The sequence below is a fragment of the Zeus faber genome, assembly GCF_960531495.2.
Source record: "Zeus faber genome assembly, chromosome: 6".
NCBI lineage: Eukaryota > Metazoa > Chordata > Actinopteri > Zeiformes > Zeidae > Zeus > Zeus faber.
The window spans coordinates 24,198,043-24,215,232 of record NC_137201.1 but is presented as its reverse complement, the minus strand read 5'-3'; the positions used below and the strand labels follow the sequence as shown (position 1 = coordinate 24,215,232).

The 17,190-nt window shown below is 47.2% G+C and overlaps 1 protein-coding gene across 2 annotated transcripts in view; it reads left to right on the top strand.

Annotated features, from left to right (window-relative positions):
• fbln1 (fibulin 1) overlaps positions 1-16,931 on the top strand; it is a 32,139-nt gene extending 15,208 nt beyond the window's left edge. Inside the window, exons 15-17 of one of the 2 annotated variants that reach the window (XM_080002179.1) lie at positions 4,479-4,621; positions 5,534-5,674; positions 16,317-16,931. In XM_080002179.1, coding sequence (XP_079858305.1) covers positions 4,479-4,621; positions 5,534-5,674; positions 16,317-16,456 — 424 coding nt within the window. In that variant the 3' untranslated portion in view covers positions 16,457-16,931. Of the gene's footprint in view, positions 1-1,008; positions 1,967-4,478; positions 4,622-5,533; positions 5,675-16,316 lie in introns of those variants that run through there. The other variant, XM_080002180.1, reaches the window with a different exon arrangement.
• The last annotated feature ends 259 nt before the right edge of the window (positions 16,932-17,190 follow it).

The following is a 17,190-nucleotide window of genomic DNA, read 5'->3' as shown; positions in this document are numbered from 1 at the left end:
TTTAGATTCAAAATAAATCCAAACCACTCGAGATTTCCTTGAGTCTTGACGTCAGTATGATCAATAGGGGGAAGGGAACGATAGCTCAGAGGTTCCTTTGGGATGTATCCCACTCTCCTCACCTTGCCTCTCAGTATGACAGTGTTATCAGCTACTTCCTCAATCGCTGTGTTTCCTCCTTCTCTGGCCCTCTGTGTTGTCTAACTACACGATGTCATGAATTTCTGTTCCTCAAAATAGCATAAACATGAGGTTATCGGATGTTATGTGAGCAATTTCTTTTGCACAATATTGACATATATTCTGAAATCTTTTCAAATATCTAGCATTCGGTGTTAAAGAAAACCAATTGAGATCCATGTGGTTTCGTAAAGTATGATATGAAACTAAAACTTCCTCAAATACTTAGTTTCAAATAGTCACCTCTTCCTTTGATTTAAACTCCAAAACTCATGTATCATGATGGGATTTAGAGTAACAACACATGTACGCATCAAGACCTTTGTGCTCCGCATGGAAGGCAGCGTGAGGATTTCACCAAGTTGTCCTCGCACCTCGGTGCTCTGCACTATTTTAGGCGTCTCGAACCGACTCCATGAAGTCATTCCAGTCCACGGGCACAGGGCTCTGCATGGCCGAAATGCTTCTTGCTGAGCTGACCTCACCAGGGATTCAGCTCTAGCATGTTGTGTTACATTAGAATGTTGACAGTTTGAATGATGAAATGCATATTACTGATATGACCGCCCTGCCAGGAGGGCACCAGTCAGAACAACTCTTGCATGATCCCACAGGGGGCGCTGTGAGCCACGTGCTTGTCCACAAAATGCTGCGGTAGCAGTAGCAGGCTGCCATCTGAGATGTTGCCTCCACTGCATGCCCTGCACGGAAAATGGAATTTACCCCCAATCTCCCTCTCTCCCTCTCTCCCTATGTCTCTCCCTTTCTATATGGCTGTTTTGTCCTGCCCCCCGCCCCCCCATCCCCCGCCCCGCTCTCTTTTTGCAGCCGATGCGAACGCTTGCTTTGCAATGAGTCTAGCGACTGCCTGGCCATGCCCCTGAGAATGACCTACTACCACCTCACCTTCCCCACCAACATCCCCGTCTCGACCAACGTGTTCCGCATGGGCCCCTCCCACACCGCGCCCGGCGACGACATCCAGATCGGCATCGTCGCCGGCAACGACGGCGGCTACTTCAAGACGGACCGCGTCCACACCGGCGGCGTGATGTCGGTGGCGAGGCTCATCGACGCGCCGCAGGACTTTGAGCTCTCCGTGGAGCTCAGGCTACGGCGCTATGGCACCGTCAGCACCTACCTGGCCAAAGTGCTGGTGTTTGTCACCCAGGATGAGCCCAGAGTACCTTACAACCCCCTCCTGGAGTAGAGAGCTGCTGTTCTCTTAAAAAGGACGTGTCCGGTTCAAGGCGTTTTGCATAGTCTCTGGAAACATATCTGCAAAATGTGTGCATCTTTGCGAATTATGTGGCGCTGGCGACACCCATTGTGTTGGAAGCGAAAGACAAACACGAGACTTCTGAACTCCACCCAACAAAGTTTTGAAAACGACCCTTCCTTTTTAAGACAACAGATTACAATATGAATAGGACACCAACAGCAATCCAATAAACACACAAAGACAAGTTTCTTTATACATTAGTGTTTTTTATTATAATCTCCTTCCAAGTTTCCAAGTGATTTTGTTTGTAGGCATGGTGATTATAAGTGAGCAATGGCCTGTAGGTCCAGCTGAATGTATGTCCTTGGAGATAGGGTTTGATAGCCGCCAGGTGGCGCCCTTGGTCAGGAAAAATCATTCTACAGTAGCAACCTCAGACCGCCTGTTACCGACTGTAATTTCATGGTCATTGCATGATATAATCTTTCATTTTACATTGATTTCATTTTTTTAATGATTTTATTTTTCAGATGAACGGGTTTCTATTAAAAATTGAAATACAAATAACAAGTGCTATTCAGCTCCACTTCTTGATAATACTTCATCCGAACGAAATCAAATTCAGCGCCGAGACCAGAACAATTTGGGATCTTAATCCGAGATCAAACAATAGAGTCAACCAAGTTCAAAAAATACCATTATCAAAACTGAAAGCGAAAGTCGGATGCTGAAGGCGCTGTCTCCTAGCCCTCCATAGAGACTTCACAGCAGCTATTTTCATTCATACCTCACTCGCTCCTATCATACTTTAGGGTTAATACGACATTCAAAGGTTTCCACTGCACACTGTGGGTGCAAGCCCCAAAGCAGACAGGTAATACAACAGAAGGCAGATCAAGTGACAAGCGATGGGATGCAGCAGCAGAAAGAAAGGGAAATACGCACCAACAGTATAAACAGTTTGGCTCGTCGTACAGCTGCTCCCCTGGGGCTGTGGCTTAGAATAACTGTAAATTCAGAGGTCCCAGGTTGCTCCTGTCCGGTGCTGTCAGACCAGTAGAGATGCACTTGGTCCCTAGAGGGGATATCTTTAAAATAAGAACATGGTGGCGCGCAGGAGGGCTTTTTTTCCTCCCATTTGACATTGAGTTATGGGGCTCTGGGCTCTGGCCGGTGGTCTGAACAATTTGTGGTGGAGCAACATCACCGCGCACAGAATGAATGATGCCCTGCAGTGTTTGTGTTGGGCCGTTATCAATGTGCCGACTATAAATAATAATTACCAAAAAAGTAAAAGGGCCCCGTGCTTGACCAGAGGACTTTCATCCAAAAAGTCTGTTTTTCTTTCTGGGCTGAAAGTATTGGGGTTTTTTTCTCCTAGACTGGGACTCTATAGGCCACGTGAGCCATGGAAGGATGAGAGCTCGCCTTTATATACGCATGCAGGCACGCACGCATGCACGTACACACGTGGATGTCTATATCTAGACATATATGTCTATATCTAGACATATATGTCTAGATATATATGTCTAGATATAGATGTATATGTCTAGATATAGACATATAGGGCACATACTCCCAGACCAAAGCGCACAGACACACAAATACGCATGTTGGGGAGCACGGATGTGTACCCACATACATTAAGACACACTCTCCACTTGCTGCCTCGGCTTTGAAGTGCTCATCTGTGTGCGAAGGGGCAGTTCACCCTGGGTCATTATCTTCTCATAAATTTACTTCGTAGCCCAGCGGAGCTTTCGCCCCATCCTCTAGAGCGCCATTCGGCCCACTCTGCAGCTCAGGCCGAGGCATTATAAATGAGGAGAACATTTTGTGGCTTTGGCCCGGGCCAAAGCAAAACTTGGACCCACCCGCTAATTGCTAATTACAAGCCCCTACCCAGTGGTGGCTTGACTTTTTGTCAGGGGCTTTTCTCCTCTCTCCCTCCATGAAAGAAGGCCTGCAACCCAAGCCGGCCGTGGGCCGCAGCCTATAGCTCCCTGAGGAGAGCCAGAGATCTACGGCTCATGACTCACAATGTGGCTATATGGCCGCCATGAACATTAACTGGACCTATACATGGCAACTTGGCTGTTTTTACAACCCAATATAACTCTATACTGAGTTGTCTGCCTTGAGAAGAGGCGGTTATAACTTCTTGGATGACAGAGTCAAGGCTTCCATTTTGGTAAGTTCCCTTTGCGATCAAAGTCTCCGTCATAATCAAGAGTTCGTCTGTGATTTAAAGAAGACCTCATGCCATGCGATATGGTGAACAGCTTAAGAGCTTCTCTCGAGAGCCTTGAGGACCAGACAGGTAGCGATACTTCAGGTGGCGGTGGTTTTTAGGAGCCAGCAGGGCCCCTTCTCCATTCCCTTCAGCCTGTCACTGGTCAGGCTTTGGAATAAACAAAGCCCTAAATAACAGGATGAGGGCTTCCTGGAGGGAGAGAGGCCGGGGAGTTGTCTAGTCATGTTGCTCACAATTTAGGAGACTTTTAGAACACTCCCTCGCTCCATAAATCCTCCTCCAGAGATTATGCGATGTGGAGTCGTGGATGCTCCGCAAATCCAAATATTTTCTTGAGCAGGTTGTGGATCATCCTCAGCGAGTGTAGTAATTCACTCCCGCACAGCTTGAAAAAGTGCGCCAGAAAACCATGAATGGCGGCGCAAGCCTCGGCGAGCTACAAAGATTGGCCTCGGCATGATCTTTGGCAGTTGTTGGTTTATTATTCTTTCAAGCCACACAGGCTCTGATTGTTTTTGATGTCAGCTGTTATATCCAGCCTCCCTGCTGTCTTTTGTGCAGATGTTTTTGTGTAGTGGGCTGCTTGAATGAGCCCACTGAGTTTTCTGATTATGTGGTCGACTGCTCACTGGGATGCCCTGTCATTGTAAGCTTCAGAAGCCAGCAGCACCGACTCATATGACTTTTTTATAGACTTTGCCTAAAGGTCAGAGGCCACATGTATGCATGTGTGTGTGTGTGTGTGTGTGTGCGTGTGTGTGTGTGTGTGTATTTTTGTGTGTGTGTGTGTGTGCACATGTGTGTATGTTTTCCTTCCAGGGCGGCAAAACTTGAACGCTCCGACACCATTCGCTGCCTCAAGTCCTGTCAGCCGAATGACGCTGCCTGCGCCCTGGGCCCTGTGTCAGTGTCCCACACCTTCATCTCACTGCCAAGCTTCCGGGAGATCACCAAGCCAGAGGGTAGGTTTGTGTGAAACCCACTTCTCAGAGAAATCCCAAAACAGGTAACAAAGCACAATGAAACTCCAATTAACTAGCGTGAAAATGGAGGCACAAAGAAAATGTTTTAAATAAAATAAAAAAATTGCCCCTTGAATTAATTGCTCATATACACAATAAAGCAAATAACATTCAGGCTTCCTTAGTTTGACACCTCCAAAAACAGGCTGCGTATGCTAAAGGGTTTTATTCTTGATACTTTCCCCACCCAATAAAAGTCTCATTTTGGGCTTATATTGTGTCGGCTTTCTATAATAAAATCCTCAGGGAAAAAAAAAAGTTTTGACACTATAAGAAGTCTTCATGGTTTCCAGCGTCAGTTTGGCCTCCAGGCGCCATTTGCCATTTCCCACGTAGGTTCAATATCAATATTTCTCATCTCCAATATTTCCCTTGGTGTGTGAGGTCCCATCGAATGCTTCAGCCTGCATTTGTCAGTATCTTTATGACCACCACTGACCCTAAACCCGCTATTCCACGATGTTCTCCAGCCTAAACTGCCTAAAATACTGGTTGGACAGGATTGACTGCTGTAATCACACGCACACACAGTGACAGCTGACAAACATCTATTGGCCTCCATGCAGTGCATGTCTCGGGCAAATTCATGCGCAGCATCAGAAGGAGTTGAGCTCCTGCCATCTCTCTAGGGCCCTTCAACTGAACAACAGTATTGAAAAGCCTCAAACTCCCACTGACCCTTTCTCTATCTATGTGCAATAACCACACGTCTTTTCCCTTCATTTTATTGTCCGCCTCTTAAAAAAAAAAAATCAAACAAGAGCCGGTGTGGACTTTGTTGCTGTATTCAGGGTTGCAAGGGGTTACAACCTGAAAGACCATATGCATCTCTTCAACGTTGCCTTCCCACAGAGATTGTTTTCCTGAGAACCACGGTCTCTGCCTTCAGCACCTATCATTTCGGCAGCTATGACGTCCAGTTCAACATCCTGGAGGGCAACGTGGAGAATGCCTTCGACATCATCAAAAAGGTTGAGAATGGAGTATATGTTGGTGAGTGGAGGTGTTTTGCTTTACTTTGTGGGTTTGTTGGGATCTGACCAAGCAATAACAAATAAACCGGAAAATCTCCGGCCTAACGTAAGTCAATACAAACAGAAGAAACGTCCCGATAGGAATACAGAGTCAACGCATTTTTCTGCTAAGATGGCGACGAGCGTAACCCCAAACTCGAGGCTTCAAACCTTCTCTTCAGAAATCAACAGGTGATGCCACAGATGTAACGTACATTTATTTTTTATACAGCCTATGGGTCTAACCGGTGTACGGAAAACCAACAGAATAAAAGAGATACGTTTCACGCCAGCACCACCCCTCCATATGCATTCTCACTGGAAATTGAATTTGTCTCTTGACCTAATTTTTCATTATGAAAAAAATTACAAAAAAAATCTTGTATCTAAAAGAATGAGCTTTAGGGGAATCAAAAAATAAAGGAAGGCATTTCAAGAAAGAATGACCCTGACACACATCCCCTGACATAAATGTGTCTGACATTTGTTGTAAATGGCTCAACGGTTCACTCTGGTGGCATCGTGGGACCCTCAGTCCCTTCATGGCGCTCGGATGGGAAGCGGTGCAGAGGAGTGGCTGGGTGTTTGTTCTAGGCAGAAATGCTCTTTGGCTGGTCCTTTGGCAACTATAAAGGTTTTTTCTTTTTTTTTCTTCTTTTTCCTGCCTATCCAAACATTTGGCATCAATTTTCCTACCCTTGTGTGTAGATAAAACAAACTATTTTCCAAAGAGATTATTCTGGTGGACTTACGGTGACCCAAATGTACAGGGGTGATGCAATGAAAGAGCGTGTGTCTACGCTCGAGCACTCTATGTGAATAGCGAGCAAAAACTAACAACAAAATTAACGAAAAATAAATAAAGCCAGTGGTACGTTAAGTAAAGCAACCGATAAAAATCTTCAGTAGTGTATAACAACAACACATGTTTGGGTAGGAGCCCATCCACTAGTCTGGTGGTGACCCATGCATTCTGTGTGCCTGTGGGGGAGCCGAGCAGAGCCTTTCCCCCATGGGGGATGAGGGTGTTGGTGGTCCGAGGTTGACGCATTGTTGGGTCTAGCTGGATGTTTTCGTTTAGATTCTCTGCTAAGATGCAGGCAGGGCCACGGCGGAAAGGAGATTGAGTCCTCTTCTCCCTCTTCCCCTTGCTGATGGATGGTGGGATGGCCCCGTCAGTGTGCACATCTGTCTTTATAGAGTGAGCGGAGATGAGAGAGAGTGAGAGCAAACACAGTGGAAGGAGTGAGAGTGCCTGACCGTCATTGGCTCCTGCTGGGCCACGGGCACATGAAAGTACTCCTTTCGTACACTGTCACAGAAACAGATGTCTCCACGTGCGTTGCATGCACGCAAATTCTTGCAAGTACATAGAGCAGACGTGTGTATTACTAGCTCTGAACCTAATTCACTGTTGAAATGCAATAGTTATAGTTAAGTTGCATGCTACAGACACTTCTTCTTGGATGAATTACGGAGCAGCCCTGCAGGAAATTGTAACAATGTGTTGGGAAAGCATTTGTGATGTTCTGCATTTTGTTTTTACTGTCTAAGTATATATTTGTGTGTCTATCCGTGTGTGGTTATATGCTCAGAAGAACCAGAAGAAATTCCGCTTTTACGGCCGCACTCATTTACAGGGGCAAGCCCTTTGAGCGAACGGCTCAAATCTCGCCATTCTCTCGAGTGTGAGAAAGAAAAAATTACACAATTTCAGAGAAAGAGAGTCTAAGTGGGAGACCAAGAGTCGGGGAGAGAGAGAGAGGGAGAGAGAGGGGGAGAGAGAAAATATGTGGAGAAATAATCCCTGGGTACGTTGTTTCATGTGGTTAAATGTATTGTTCCATTTCCTTGCACCAGGCCTCAGTGTCTCGCCGAGCATTAGAGCGCTTTAAGTGATGACCACATGAAAGGTCTGTTTGTGAGGAGCCACTTTTCTCCCAAACCCATTCAGTTTCTTATTGGACGCAGCGCTCGCATGTTAGCATCAGTTGCCTGTTAGGTACCCGCACTAAATCACCGCGCAGTGAAGTCTTTGGCCGGTGAATGCCAGCTGTGAAGAGTGGTATCCACAGTGCGACGAGGGCTCTGTTGGTTTTATTTAGTGGGTTTGCTGCCCGGGCCGCCTTGGTCCGCGGATACTCCGGTTGCGTAACCCTGCAAAGCTCGCTGACGTGTCACTGCAGGGAGCTTAGTTTCCAGCGTCTCCAGCGTCTCCGACAGTGGCGTTAGAGATTTCGAGACGCGAAGGGTGGTAGACATTGCGGCTCCCTTAATGAACAAATGAGCGTGCTTACTTTTCGCGCCGAGTGTTGTTTTTGGCCGGCTTCGGGTGTTTTTCGAAGGGGACAAAAGAGGGGAATTATGGATCCTCAGAATCCTCACGCTGTTTTCTGCAGTTTTTTATTCTTAATGGGCCGGGCTGGCTCGACGGTCCTTTCCATGTTTCCTCACTGACTCACTGTTTAACCTGCGTAAACCACGCACACACACACACACGCACACGCACACGCACACACACGCACACACGCGAATGCGGCCGCACACTCTAAGACCCAAACTACCACTACTACTAATACTCTTTCCCAGTTCCTGGCCATCCATCTCTGGTTTTCCCAGCGCTGTCACATCTGGATGACAAGCCTGACAGCGTGACGCATCTGTGCAAACACAACTGCTCCCCGACGCTCGGAAAACATGATCAGAACTTATCAAAACCCTCCCAGGATCCCCCCGGAGGATGGGAGCACAGCTGCGGCCGCACGGAGCACCTCCGGGTACGCTTGCGGCGGATCTGGGGCGATGGCGCGCCGTATATCGTAGCCGCGGCAAAAGCAAACAAAGCTTTCACATCCTACACATATTTGGAAACACAAACAGTGGAGAAGAACCCGTTACTCATGCTTAAGTCCGTCATCCACTTTTGATAAGAGGAAGGTTGTTTGAACACGGCTGATATTGGGATGATGGATTTTGGCAGCCGGCAGGTGGACAGACGAACCCCCCCCTTTAAAAAACACCGCGGTCTGCGCCGGGAGCAGCATGGGAGGGGCGCGGCGAGTGGAGCTTTTCCCGCCAAAAGGTGGCAGGTCGGTAGCTTCTGACAAGCACAGTTATCGGCCCCGCGGGGATACATACATACATACATGGGGATACATGTCTGTGGTCACGCTGGCAGTCTTCTAGAGCTGTCGGGGTTTTGGTGCCTTGCTCACAGGCTCCCGGATGCTACTCGGAGAATTTCTACTGAAGCCGGCCTTCCAAGCCCAGACATTTCTGCAGCCGTACAACTTCTACCTTTCCGTCAGAAATCCGCTTTCCCCGTGTGACGCAACAACTCGCTGAGACAAATATAGGAAGGGGGTGGAATCTCTTCAACTCCAAATGACATAAGTTTCAAGGAGTTGATTCCGAGTGGACTCTGGATCTGCTAGAACGACTAAGAGAGTTGGCCGGGATTGAACCGTGAAAAAAAAATAAAAATAAAATAAAAATAAATCGAGCACAAAGCACCCAGAGTGCCCAATGAGGCGTCCAGTCATAAGCGCTGGGCTATTCTCTACCGAGTCCAAGTCCCTCCTCTTCTGGAGGTTGATTTTTCCTTTCACATAAGTGGGTTTTCCAATTCCTACAATATATTTTTAAAATGTTGAGAATGATAAGAAGCAGGACATTTTTGGGTTTGTACGTCTCCATCTATGTAAGATGTATGTTTGTCCATATTGGACCAGAGAACTGGTCAGTCGTAATGCGTAGATTTAGTCATGAATCATACCTGTCTTCAATGGACCTGGACCGACTGCAAGACTGGGGCGCCAAAGCTAAATTCCACCCATTTCAGAAACTCTTCAGAAATCCGCCCCGGTGGTATATTTATCCCGGTCAGACAATAAGCGCCTTTTGAGATGTCATTGGCACCATGCTGCGAGGCAGCGAGGCAGACAGCAGGATGAATGGATAAGGAAGTGGACAGTGTGTCTCTGGGCAGGCAGTCATGGCTGTCACAGGAGCCCTCCACAGCGGCTGGCGGAATGTGGGCCCACGGTGTGAGACATGACTGCTCCAGAGACAGCGAGGGGCTTGTGGCTCGGACTTGCGGCTCCGCTGGTGAGGAGGGGAGGCCGGCGGCAGAGATAAGCAGAGAAAAAGTTGTGAGGAGCTGTCAGTTTTGGAAGAGTCACGACAAGGGCTGCGGCAGGCCCCACCGGAGCGGGCCAAGCCCCACGGTGACTCCCCTCCTGGGGGTGGGGTGGGGGGGGGGGGGGGGTGCTTTGTGCGTAATCAAAAGGGTGTGTCCTCCATCCAGCAACACCACAGTCAAACACACATCGCCCGGGAGGTCTGCCACTAGGGATACTCTAATGGGGTGACCGTGGTGGAGCTGGCTGACACACACACACACACACACACGCACATTGTACACACTCTCGCACACAATATACACAATTTTTCCCATGCAAACTGGAGAGGCTCTTGCGTCTCTTGTGACATTGTTTTGCATTTGAAGTAATATACACTTATTTTCACTCTTTCATTCTCTTTCTTTCTGGCTGCACGTCTGCTGTTTTTAATTTTTATTTCCTATTTACTTTGTTACTTTGTGCTAATTTAATAATTTATAAGCCTTTTTTTTGTGCATAAAGTAATGTAGACACCAAAATAAAGTATACAAGGCTAGTTCTTCCATTTATGATCCTCGTCCAAAATACACGTCCAGTACTTTTTCCCGTACTGAGAAATATAATGCAAATCATGACCAAAATGAAAAGTCTGCAGGTCCCCGAATTGCATGTTGTTTCTACAGTAGAAGCATTGTGTCTTCTATATTTGTTCCTTAGTTTTGCGGCTTGGGTTTGAAAGGTCACTGGTAATACAGTGCAAAGGTTGCGGTGGAGATAATGTTGCGTGTTATGTCATCTCAGCTGGTTGTCCCACAACCACGGCTCAAAAAGCTCCAAGAAAAGAACCGACCATCCCTTTGGGCTTCTCGGTGACGTCACAACCCACCGTCCAACAATGACCCGCGCTCCATTTTGGAGATCCGTAGCTATGACTCATTTCTAATTGACCTTAAAATACAAAAGCCGCAGGAGCTGGCGTTTCGGGACAGGGGTGTGCAGGTCCCGCTCCCGTTCGGCGTTTGGAGTGGCCAAAGTGTTGTTAGGTCAGGACCAACTGGAATACTGCGTGGCGGCACCAAGCCATCAACTCAAAAAAGGCCATTCAGGCCTTCCCCAAGTGGTTTGTCAGGCCTTTATGAATAGAAAAACAGCCTCCGCCAAGGGGCAGGACCCACTCTGCCGAGGGAACATGCTGACAATAACTTACACTCGCTATTTATTATACTAGTATAACCCTTTCTATTTGCTTTCATTTATTTGTATGAACGCATCAGCAAAAACACATTAAAGCATCATTAATATTTTGGTGCGTCTGTTGTCGAAGGAAGATGGAGTTCTCCTCGTTTGTCCAGGTGCAGTTTTGATGGTATGTTATTAGGAAATAGAAGTGACTAAAGCACACAAGTAAATAAAAGAAAATACAATGAGCGAAAAAGAGGAGCACGTGCACGACAGGTGCCTTGTATCTCTCTCTCTCTCTCTCTCTCTCTTTCCGCCGGAAGACTGCAAAACAGAATCTTATGCTTCTCAGAGCTTCAGGGTTATTCCCCCACGAGGCACTTCTCTCCATGAAATCACGCAAAGGAAAAAGTTCCACTGGGAGGTTGTGGAAACCTTTCTAAAAGCTTGTCCGGAGTCGGACTCGTTTTTCAGCCCGGGAGCTTCATGTTGCTCACCAGCCCACTTCCGTGGGGGTTTTCAAGCTCTTTAGCGTTGAACACCTATCGTACAAGATCTATAATATTTTTTCAGTGTGCATGGGTTTGACATTTATCACAAAGGAATTTACAAGTATTTTTTAAGACTTTTCTATTGCACTTTTTTAAATTTCCAAGTTCAATAACGCCCAGAGTAGGTAATAATATGAGCCTTGCACAGCCTTTTGATTTGAAAATAAAAGTTCAAAGACCTTTATTTTGAAATCTAAAGGCCAAAGACTAGTTCTTATAATTATATAGACCTAGTTTGACTGCTCTGTAGCATGTAGATTAGATGTCAGAAGAACATAGACTTAGCTTGACTGTTCTCATTCATATGACAAAAAAGCTATTGAACTTTACAAATTGAGTCGTGTATGGAACTTGTAGACGGTCCCTAATACTCCACTGAAACAGCGGCCAACTCTCAGAGCTGCCGCTGTCCGTGAAGCAGCGCCTCATACGGGGGAAGCGATCAGGCGTTATAACGTGATGTTTATCACGTGAAAACCGGCTGAATACCATTTTTCCAAATGAATGCAATACCCTTCCGTAGTTTTCAGTCTCTCGGCATCTGGGGAGCCGCTCTCATGCCCTATCACCATCCAGTGTTTTGGTGGGGGCGGGCCGCGCTGGTTTTCATCCAATGGAGCCGGTTTCATGGTTTCCTAAAAGGAACAATATGGCCTTCTTTGGTTGAGGCACAAGCGCATATGTGAGCTGTATGACGAAAAGAAGAGAACAGAAAAGGGGAACACGGGGAATACCAATGTTAGAAATTAGGCTTCTTTCTCCTGTATGGTGTGTGGCGGCTGCTCTCAAGGATGCCCTTCACAGATATCAGTGCATACAGTGAACTGGAACGCGGTGCTCCACCTGGCGGCGCTCCAGTTGCTGCGCTACAGTGAGCGTGCATCGCACCACATGTCGTGTCATTATACAAAACTGCGGTAAGGCCAATGCATAGTTTTCATTTGTCTCTGGTGTTAAACCCGTTCATTTTGGACTTTGTCATACACTTCCTCGCCGAGTTGTAGAAACCAGAAAAACCCGAAATTGTACTGCTTACATGTAACCCTTCAATATTGTAGCCATCTTGGCCATAGAAGATGACAAATGCCTTCTGGCATTTGCTTTACTTTGTTTTGTGGCAGTGTCTCCTTTACCAACATGCATTTAGGGCTATTTTCTACTTACGGGGCTATTTTATGGTGTGGCGCAACGTTCCGGTGGAGCAGGGGGTTTGTGCAGCTGTGTGTTTGATGGCGGCTGTAGGAGATGGAAGGGTCACCTCTGCACCCTGCGGCGGTTACCTCAGTGGGATGGAAAGACACACTGTGGGGAACACCGCAAGCCATCCCGATACTACAATTGTATCTCCTCCCGGGAATGGCCGGGACGGCAGCGCAACAGATGATATCAGCTTTCAACCGAGTCAAAGAGCAAATCGTCAGCTTGCGGTACCGTGAACCGTGCCTTGTTTATGTATGTAAATCTCAGGTAATGGCGGCATGGCGGCCACTCAAAGGCAACCTGCTATGTGGTTGTCGGCGGCCCTTAACCTCAAAATTTGAATGAAACGCTCGAGATGACTTTGGGGTCGTGGTTTCACCTTACAGTAGGTTCACCGTGATGCGCGCTGAGATTCAGCTGTCGATGTGCACACTTTCCTTCGCGGGAGGATTCCCACTCTACCACGGGGTTCCAAACGGGGGAGCTCATGGAAAGAGAGAGTCACCAGGTTAGGATTTCACAGACTCGTTCCGAGGCACCAAATTGAACGGACAAGGTTTTGTTGAAGCACAATTAACTTCTCCTCACCCTGCGCAAAGAAAAACAAAAGAAGAAATGTGAATAGAGCCCCTTGCTTTTTGGGGAAATGAGGTGTTTCAATCTTTTGCCGCAAGTCACTGCTGTGGACAGGGATGCATCTCAATGATCCAAGAGCTTCCACTGTAGGTTGAAAGATAGATGTTCGAGGTGCATGGCGGTGCTTTCCTCAACTGCTAGTTCGAAATATTTCAGGAATAATTATACAGTAGATAATCTTACCGCATACTGAATAACTTCAGACCCATACCCCTACTTTAAAATATTTTATAAATCTTCCATCGAGACGAATTTAGTGCCATACAAGCCTTTTTGGGTTTCTCCATCATTGGCTCCTTATTGCAATATCTAATCGTCCTCTGCATTGTTTTTGATTTATTTACAAGCTTACGTTGTTTCATTGCTTTTCAGCAAAACACACTCGAAAAGCACTGACGTGCAAAAACTTTACCTCAGTTGACCCCGATTATTGAAAGCATTCGAGGGCCCATTTTGGGTCCCATTTATGCTCTGAAACCATCATGCTATTCCCAATAAAACAGACTGTTGTTCACTAAAACCCACCCGACTTTGTGGTTGTCCAACCAGCGCTTCTACCAGAATTTTATTTAGCTTTTCGCTCATCTTCATCAGGCATTTGGCTGAACATTAAACCCTGTGAACTGATTTTGAATCAGGCCCATTAGCGAGATGGAACCCTTTTGAACCCCGTTGCTCTCCAGGAGACGTTTGCATGGCTAGTTGGTCACGAGGCGCGTTGATGATCCTCAATGTAAGCAATTCCACTCCCCAACCGATTAACCGATGCGGGCTCCCGGAGGAGCCAAGAGGCGGGTCTCCGACGTTAGCCTACGTATAAAAATTCATTTTTTTCAGACTCAAACTTCCATCTTTTTTTATTTTCTCTCTTTTTTTTTTTTTTTTTTCCGACTCCGTTATTTTTCTGAACGTCGCTGCCACTGTCGCTGGGTTCAACCAGAGGTTCCCTTTTCTCTGATGGCGCTGACGCTTTGGAAACAATAAAAAAAAAAAAAAACCCGGCTAGCCCCCCGCCCCCAACCAACCCCCCCCCCCCCCCCCCCCCCCAACCCCCTCTGTCGAGTGTCACTACGCAACAGAGACCCAAAACATCAAAACAAGGGGGCAACCCTGGCAGAAGTGGGCCCCATTCCTCACTCTTCCAGCCGCTTATCGCCGGAATCTTCTTGGAATCTTTAGTGTGGCCGCAGTAATCCGACTGGATGAGAGAGATAGAGAAAGTGACCAAGAGAGAGTTAGAGATGGGGAGAGAGAGAGAGAGAGAGAGAGAGAGAGAGAGAGAGAAAGAGAGAGAGAGAGAGCGCTGTCAAGGCTCCTATAGTTTGTTCCTCCGCAGTTAAAGATGGATTCCTGGAGAAATGCCTCCATGGCTGTATCGCGTGACTGTGACTGCTCCCTGCTGTCCAACACATGGGACTCATTTATCCTCGTAGGCCACAACGATGGTGCCACAAACATCACCCCCCCCCCACCCCGCCCCTCGCCCCCGCCCCCCTCCCCAGGAAGGAAAGAGAAGGGAAGGAGAGAGGGAGGAGAGAGGGAGAGGGGTGGACCCACCGTTGCACAATGTCAGCATCCCGTCCAACGTGGAGGACGGCACCTCGTGGATCATCCCACGGTCACCGTGGGGAGCGCGGCCGTCCGTGCTTTGAAGCAAACGGCGAGGCACTTCGTTACTCAGGCACAAATGAGGCGGACGGTCGGTTTAATCCGGGGATCAAACCGCCGGCTTTTTGGAAAATCTTTCTTTGCAGGGGAAAAAAACCCCAAAAAAAACAAAAACATATTGTAAACTAGTTATGAATGCATGTAAGAGACACGGCAGAGAAAATAAAGCGGAGGATAGCTAAATGAGTGACAGGAGGACATTGTGGTGATTGTGCTGCCTGACTGCATTCTAGTGATGGCTGTTTAAACAGGCCTGAGCTGAAATGTCACCAGTCTTCCCAGTGAAAAGGCCCGCTGACAGCCTACATAAACACTGACGTTTTTTTTTGCCCTGTAATCGCATGTTCACTTAAAAAGGAGCACCCAAACAAATTCCACGGGCATTCTGTAATACTGTGTGTTTTACCCTGCGAGAGGGTGTCTCTCGTCCATGGAGATAGGGTGGAAAGTCGGAAGGGAGGAGTGCGCGTGTGTGTGTGTGTGCGCGCGCCTGTGTGTGTGTGTTATATTGGGGGGGGTCTCTACTCTCATGGGGAGGCCTGTCATCCCTGTCATCACATAGAGCTGCACTTCAGTGCATTACCAAATTAAGGCTGACTGGTCAACACTGCACTGTAATTTAATACTCTCCCTACGACTTCCAGTGTCATGACAGATCTGACGACATGGGAGGAAATGTTCTATGAACAGATGACATAGCTGGAGACGTGTGATATGGACATGCGATAGGGGCAGTGATCACCAAGCTTTTTTTCTTCATATCCAGGACCCTCAAGTTGATACGCGTTAGGCCGCCCCAAATCTGATAAGATTTAGTCTCTGGATCCCCAATCTGGGAAGATTTAGTCTCTAGATTCCCCAATCTGGGAACATTTCTATTGTTCAATTTGATTTAGCCCATACGTGTGTGTACTAAACAGAGATAACAGTGAAATCAGGATAAAAACAGTCATTAATGTACATTCCTTAACAACGCTCATGTCTTATGAATGGAGTAATGGTGAAGTTTGACTATTAATCATTTTGCTGGTAACCCACTGGAAACTCTGGGAAGGACCCACCTCGAAAACCACTGTGAACGGGGTGTTGGTCAGGAACGTTGCACTGCAGTGAAGCGGTCGCTCATTTGAAATCTTTGTCGTAAAACGTTTTTCGCATGCACTTGTACTGATACAACCGAACAGGCCTGTTATCACCGCGATGTCGTTTTTGTTTTCCCGTAGCAACCACCTCGGTGCGGGTGACTCATGCGGTGTGTCTCTTCCAGGTGTGGTCCGCCAGGTCAAGCCTCTGATCGGCCCCCTCAACCTCGTGCTGAAACTCTCCACGACCAACCTGATGTCCCATGGCGTCTCCCACCAGAACGTCATCAACGTGCACGTCTTCGTCTCCGAGTTCTGGTTCTGAGTGCCCGGCGGGGGGGCGGGGGACCGCGCCCGCCGTGCCGCAGCCTCCCCGTGTCCGGCGGCGCCCGTGTCTTCGAAACTAGGAGCCACGATGCACCGGGGGATGCGTCGCCAAGGGATAGGTCATTGTCGGGGGTCTTCCGATACGATATGTGTGATTATGCTCGCCCTGTGCAGTGATGACGGGCCCCGAGCGGCTTGTAATTGTATATTAATAAGATAACTTTAACTTTAACCCCTAAAATAACTTTTCAATCGACGAGCTATACAGTGTCTGGGGTTTTATGGCTAAAGGTGCCGCTGCGTGAAATGTTGTTTCAGAGGTGCGACACCGGGAGTCTGATGTACTTTGAAAGTATATGCGTTTAGAGTAGACTTGATGGAGGACACGAGGAGTTATTACCACACTACTCTGTCATGAAGTTATGAACATATTTTGTAATATCCAGTTGTTTTTCCTTTCTTACTGTATGCCATGCCTATCGTGATTTTTTTTTTCCTCTGATGAATAAACACTATTTTTATTTACAGTATTAATTTTTTTTTCTCAAGTATTTTAGATTAATCTATAATGGTTCATGATCCATAAAATCTATTCTAAGACTGTATTAACAGCCATCATAATTAATCCCCATGTTGACAGCTGCAGCAATAGCTGAGTGCAATAGGAACAAGCAGGTTTAAGATAACCTATACTATGGCAGAGGAAAGAAATACCTTTGCAAATATGAGAAT